The sequence below is a fragment of the Neopelma chrysocephalum genome, unplaced genomic scaffold (genome assembly GCF_003984885.1).
Source record: "Neopelma chrysocephalum unplaced genomic scaffold, ASM398488v2 Primary Assembly neopelma1_59, whole genome shotgun sequence".
Classification (NCBI taxonomy): domain Eukaryota; kingdom Metazoa; phylum Chordata; class Aves; order Passeriformes; family Pipridae; genus Neopelma; species Neopelma chrysocephalum.
The window spans coordinates 340985-347205 of NW_020897714.1; the positions used below are offsets into that span (position 1 = coordinate 340985).

A 6221-nucleotide genomic window follows, 5' to 3' on the forward strand; every position below is an offset into this window, starting at 1 on the left:
GAATTTCTTCTATGACTGAATTTCTTCTATGACTGAATTTCTTCTATATGACATGGTTTTTGTTCTGGTAACATACAGAAGAGCAGCAATGTTCATGTATTTTAGATATACTTGAAAGGTCAGCAGTAAGAAGCACAGATATCTGCCCAAAACTGAGACTTCTAACCCTGGGAATGTAACATCTTGAATCTGTCAAATTTTTCTATAGTAGGGAGAAGAAGAAGCATTAGCATCAGTTTGGAACATGATTTTGCCTTGTTGAGATTTTATATCTTATATTTAAGCTCTTGAATCTACTTATCTCAAGTCTTCAAAGTAAAACTTTCTTCAAGCCTTGAAAGTTGTTTTACTAGATCATCCCATTTCATTTCTGTTGCTGCTTTGTTGGCCCTTCTCAGGGCACAGAGCTGCCTTATCTGAATCTGAAGGGGGCTCCTTGACTCCTTTTCTCGTGGTCCAGTCTTCTGTTGCAATTCCCACAAGTAGAACTTATGAACTTCAGAGAAGTTTATATTTTAAAACTCCAGAATGTATTTCATGACACTGTTTAGCCTCAAAAGAGTTACTCTGTTATTTTTTATTTCCATCTTTCTTCTTATTTTATGCTCTGGTGTGTTTCATTTCAGATTTTTGCAAGCTTCTGATCATGCGTGTAGAGCATTTAGGGTTACAAAAGCTTCATCCTTGTCTAGTGTTCTTGACGTGTTACTGCAATACAAATGCAATGCAACATCCATCTAAACGGCTCCCTATTTCTTAGTCAGATGGCAGCAAATTGCCCCAAAAGTGGAAGAAATGAGATTTCATCAGGCAGTTAGAACTGAATAGTTAACCTGCAGCTCCAAAAATTTGCTCCAGCTGTGTTAAGTATATCTGTCCTTTCATGGAGAGGTAATGCAAATCCCTTCTCTTAAGTATATGGTATTTTTAAAAATATCCTGAATTCCTTCCATGTACTGTAGCCTGGACATAAGAGAGTGACTTAAACACAGAAGTTGTAAGTCTAAAAAAATTAAATTAAGTATGGTACATTTTCTTCATTGTGGTAGAATACTGTGGGAAACTTTACGTGCTTAAAACTTTTTCATAAGTGAAGGAAACTTTCTTTTGGGTAAAACCAGAAAGGTATTAATGTATAAAGTTGACACTTGTTAACTTAATGGTATTACGCCTGTCAATAATTAGTATTAACTTTATTTTTCTTTGTAGCATTTCATCTAGATAGAAGAAACTCACCACCGAACAGCTTGACACCATGTCTAAAGATTCGCAATATGTTTGATCCAGTTATGTAAGTAAACGTTATCTATCTGTATTTCTGTATTCTTTTGGAAGAGGCCATTTCTTTCTTCTGAGAGAGGTTTGGAAGAAGTGAGGAAACATGAACACCTTAAAAGAAATGAACAGGTTGTAGAACAAAAAAGATCTTTCTCTTAACACCTATGAGAAGAGATTAAAAAATCCTTATTTTCTGTCTTCTGTCCTTCATTGTCTTGCTCTGTGTCTTTGGTTCACTTCTTGAAGAGCACTGCATTTAGTCAAACTACTTGGAGCAATGACTGGTCTTCCTCCATTAATTAATTTTGTAAATGTTCAATTATATCAGCTGACAAAGGAAACTAATGTGGCCTAACAACAGACTGTAAGTTTTTCAAGTACTGTAAAGTATTCTGGAGTATTTAGTCTGTTATAGAGCTTGCAAAATTTGCATTTAAAAGGCTGAATTTAAATCACTTACTACTTTATGGCAGTGTAACTGCCTAATTTTGAAGCAAATGGATTTTTGTAGTGGGAACAAATTAGTGCTGAGTACTGGCTTCTAATGCTCATGTGTAATTCTAAAGTATGTACTGTAACAAGCCTTGTTTCACATGCCAAGAATTAAGGAATTTTTTGGTAGTCTTTTAGAGCTTCATCCACTGCACTATTCTGTTACATTCCCTTTGGCTGTGGACTAGATCATGCAAGGAGTTAGGGACTAACACATAGGTTATGCCCCCTCATCCTGTCAAATCTTTGAAGTCTGGTTTGTCCATTGTAAAAAGATACAGGACTCCAGTAATTTCTCTGGAATAATTTATTCCCTGATGCAATTATACAGTGGAAAAATGAAGATGCTATACTGTCTTACAGGGTATGTGTGAGATGCTAGTTGGGACTGAAGAATGTGAGAAATTGAGTGGAAAATAAAAGCTATTGATTAAAACAGGGAATAACAGGAAGTAAGAGAGGACATCAGAGTACGGACACAAGTGATTGTAAAGTTTGGATATATTTCTTCAGCCTTGTTTCTAGCCACACTTAATTACTTTAGTTCCTTGCCTTATTAATTTAAAAGCGCTTAGCTAATTTAGCTTAGGACAGTGTTATTCCTAGCATAGAGAAGTACTCTAAAACATTCTTCTCAGTGGCTTTAAGACTTAATGACTGGTCAAAGACACCAACTGTAGCTTCTATGATAATTTTCAGGTTGCAGTAGAGTGAGCAAGACTGACATTTTTAGGCATTGTTCTTGAGACAAATTTATCCTCCTGTAGGGGGCTTAAATAAAACATGAGATTTGCAGAGAATTTTGAGTGACATCCTTACTGTCATTGCTTCAAAGAAGACTTCATGAGCTATATTGGTTAGTCTGAATAGTAATGAAATAAATCCATTCCTGAAGCTTCAATGTAATATTTGGTGTGCTGTATTGGTTACTTTCCTGTTTCAGAATTAGCTGTTCAAAATGTCTGCTGTCAATGGAACTAGTAACTGAGATGTTATTTTTGTCAGAACAATCTCTCTTTACAGCCTATATCTTTGCTGTAAGCTTCAGTGTTTTTCAGTACTCACCCAATCTATGCCCAGCAAGTGCATTAAAAAGACCCCACATTTATAGACTAGGAGTTGTTCTGTTTTGACACTTCTCTTTAGTGTCTGTGTCCAGTCAGCTATTTTGAACATTGCAACTTCTAATATATTCACTTTTTGTAGACCTTTTCTTTTGGAAGCTGACCTAGCTCCATTACTGTTGGATTATAGTCATAGTGAGATACTTCATCCAATTACATGTTGCACGCCCTAGCCCATTCCTCCTCTATGAGCTGTCTTTCAGAGGATTGCAGCTTAAGGAAGTACTTTTTATCACACCTTTGGAGTTATCTTAAAACAAACAAAATTCAAAACCCTCAGTGCAAGACAAACTATATTATTCAACTGCTTGTGTCATTAGAGGAAGAAGGGTTATGTTCTTGTCCCACAATCTGAAAGGGATGAATGCTTTCACTGAGCACCTGAAACAGAGAACGTACTGGTGTATGCGATTAGGTTGGCATACTGTTTTGACATTTGCTGTGAGTGCAAAGTATGCTTAACAAAATTAGTTTAGCTGCTCTTGAAGTTATTGTATACTAAGAGTAATGACTCAATACCTTCTGGCGATATGCCAGTAGCTGGTAGAAGCAGCCCCATAATAGAGGTCTTTTCTCTTGACCTGAGAGTCACCTGGGGAATATACCAGTTAATTTGTATTTATCAGTGTTAGCACAGTAAATAATCATCTGTCTACTGCCAAAAGTCAGGACACTTACCAAGGGAACAACTTGTCCAATTTGTTCACTTGTACATTGTGAACCCTCAGATCACAAGCAGCAGACTTAAATCTTGGTGTGTGTTCTAGACCATTTACTGTACTGGAGAGAAACATGTTTTTTTAAATATCAGTCCAAACATCACTTGCATAAGCTCATTTTAGGACAACGCCTCACTCCCCACATACAGATTATTCTTTTTGATTCCTAGGGCTGAATTTTCTAAATACACAATTTATTGTGTATTCAGTAGTAAAAGTCCTAAATCTGCCCCAGAGGCATATACCAGAAAATTATGTCAAGTTGCACAGAAACCAGACTCAGTGGGCAAGGATGAGACTTGTGAATGTTTAAAAAATTACGTACCTAATTAAATCTTTCATTGTTTGCCTAGGGAAATAGGTGATCACTGGCATCTAGCAATTCAAGAAGCAATCTTGGAGAAATGCAGTGATAATGATGGAATTGTTCATATTGCTGTTGACAAAAATTCACGTGAGGTGACTGTCTTTCCAGTAACATATTAATACTTTGTTCATCCTTTTCTGTTGGACTTGAAAAAAACCCAAACCCCTCTCTCTCTTACTTTAGGGCTGTGTATATGTCAAGTGTCTCTCTCCGGAGTATGCTGGAAAGGCTTTCAAGGCATTACATGGCTCTTGGTTTGATGGTAAGGAATGCGAGTTTATAACAAAATGTGGGTAGAAATGACAGAAGATGGGTGAAGTTGGAGTTTTTTTAAATGGTGAAATTTTTTAAATGATTTGTATCCAAAGTATTGAGCAGTAACAAAAAACCTGGTAGACTAATTTTGATGTAATGACGTTTGTTTTACATGTGTTTTACATCCCAAAGCAAAATACAACAGTAGTGAACTAGAAGGTTTCTCTTTTCCTATTTCTTTGCCTCATAGGAAAGCTGGTAACAGTAAAATACCTGCGACTAGATCGGTATCATCATCGTTTTCCCCAGGCTCTTACTTGTAACACTCCACTGAAGCCATCAAACAAACACATGAACTCTATGTCACATCTGCGTCTTCGGACAGGCACAACTAATTCTCAGGGAAGTTCCTGAGAAGACTTTCTACAACTGCTAGGACTGTTACTTGCAACAGGAATTTTCCTGTTTGGCTGCCGTCTTCCTTTTTTAGTGCTTTTTGTATGTAATACTTCAATGAATTAAATAAAAGTTTGAACGTTCCAGAAATCGTGTTTCCAAAGGGACTTAGCAATGAGGCAGTAATACTGAGCTGACAAAAGAGAAAAAGAGAAAAAGTTGCTTCACAGAGTTTTCCAGGGCTATAGTAAACCAATGCATTTAAGTTTTGCATGAGGACTACCGAATTCATTATACATTTGCAGATGTGGTGACTGTATTTTTGCACCAAGAAGTGTTTTTGATAATACAAAAGCATGGAGAAAAGAAGACTTCCTATATTCCCATAGTCTCCTGTGAAATAATCTTGTGGGTATTTTGTAACAACCTACAGTTCCTGATGGTGAATAAGTTAAAAAAAAAAATTCAGTCCACATTAGTTTTTTGTTGCTGTATAAGAATCTTCTTCTGCAGCTGGGGTATGGGAAAAGTGAGTTTGGCATAAGTGGTTGCATATAATTGTGAGGGAAAACAAACTGAATGTGGATGTACGGGGTTTTGTATATAAATGTAAATGCTGGTGGTGGCAAAAATGGTTGTGTTCTGTGAGGATGTCTGCATTGAAGCAGCGAATAAGCTTCCTGTTTTATTCAAAACCTAATGTTTTATATTATTTTGGCTGTACCATGACAAGAGGCCAAATACCTAAAAGTGTTGGATACAGGTAAAATATCTTTTATAGGTTTTTTATTAAAATGCCTGACGGATTTTGTGTGAAAGGTCTGATACCAATTGTAATGAATTCAAATTTGTGAGCAATAAAGAAGCAATTGGCAGATACTGGAAAAATATTTTGTGAAAAGCTGTATTTATTGTTACGATTGTCAGGGCTGTGACAAAATACCATTGGGATTAAGTGACATTCCCAGTACATTATAACTTGTTTTAGTAAACCAGTTACCTGTTAAAATTTTAAAAGGTACATAGTTTCTTGCAACAAATTCAGCTGATGCAAACTAGTACAGCCACAGTAAATCTTGTGGTTCCAAGCTTGTAAATTTACTAACGTTTACCTAGAAGTACAAAATTGTTGCTGAGAAGCTTAGTTGCAAATCTAAGATTATTGCCTTTACTAATCCCCACTCCTACAATTTTATCTAGTTATCCAGCTGAACATCCTGTAGGAGGTGAGACTGGGAGCACATCGGTCCCACAAATTTTACTGAAACTCACTTTATTTTGTAGATATGATGGATTTGCAGCATGAACTTGCACAAATAATGCACGTTTTTCTTATGGTTAAGTAAACATGATGCACACTATTCTGCAACAGGAAATCCTATTGTGCCTTACCTTTGTGCTTTTGTGGGCACCATGTTTATTATTGGAGAGTTTGTTAACCGAAAAATTTTAAATCCTCAGTTTTATGTCTCAGATGCTAATGAATGAGTATATATAATATATAATCAGCCATGCAGAATTCTACTTGCCAAGGACAAGTACATATTTTTGATGGGTAAGTAGATTGTGCCAGGTCTGGTAGATTTTGAT

At 36.2% G+C, this 6221-nt stretch overlaps 1 protein-coding gene across 2 annotated transcripts in view; it reads left to right on the forward strand.

The window, feature by feature from the left end:
- LEMD3 (LEM domain containing 3) overlaps positions 1–5519 on the forward strand; it is a 42485-nt gene extending 36966 nt beyond the window's left edge. The window contains exons 11-14 of one of the 2 annotated variants that reach the window (XR_003533635.1): positions 1210–1291; positions 3967–4072; positions 4164–4242; positions 4486–4781. Coding sequence is in view for 1 of the 2 variants with exons in the window: in XM_027679638.1 (XP_027535439.1) it covers positions 1210–1291; positions 3967–4072; positions 4164–4242; positions 4486–4649 (431 nt within the window). In the remaining variant the exon portion in view is untranslated. Of the gene's footprint in view, positions 1–1209; positions 1292–3966; positions 4073–4163; positions 4243–4485 lie in introns of both variants that reach the window. The other variant, XM_027679638.1, reaches the window with a different exon arrangement.
- Positions 5520–6221: the final 702 nt, after the last annotated feature.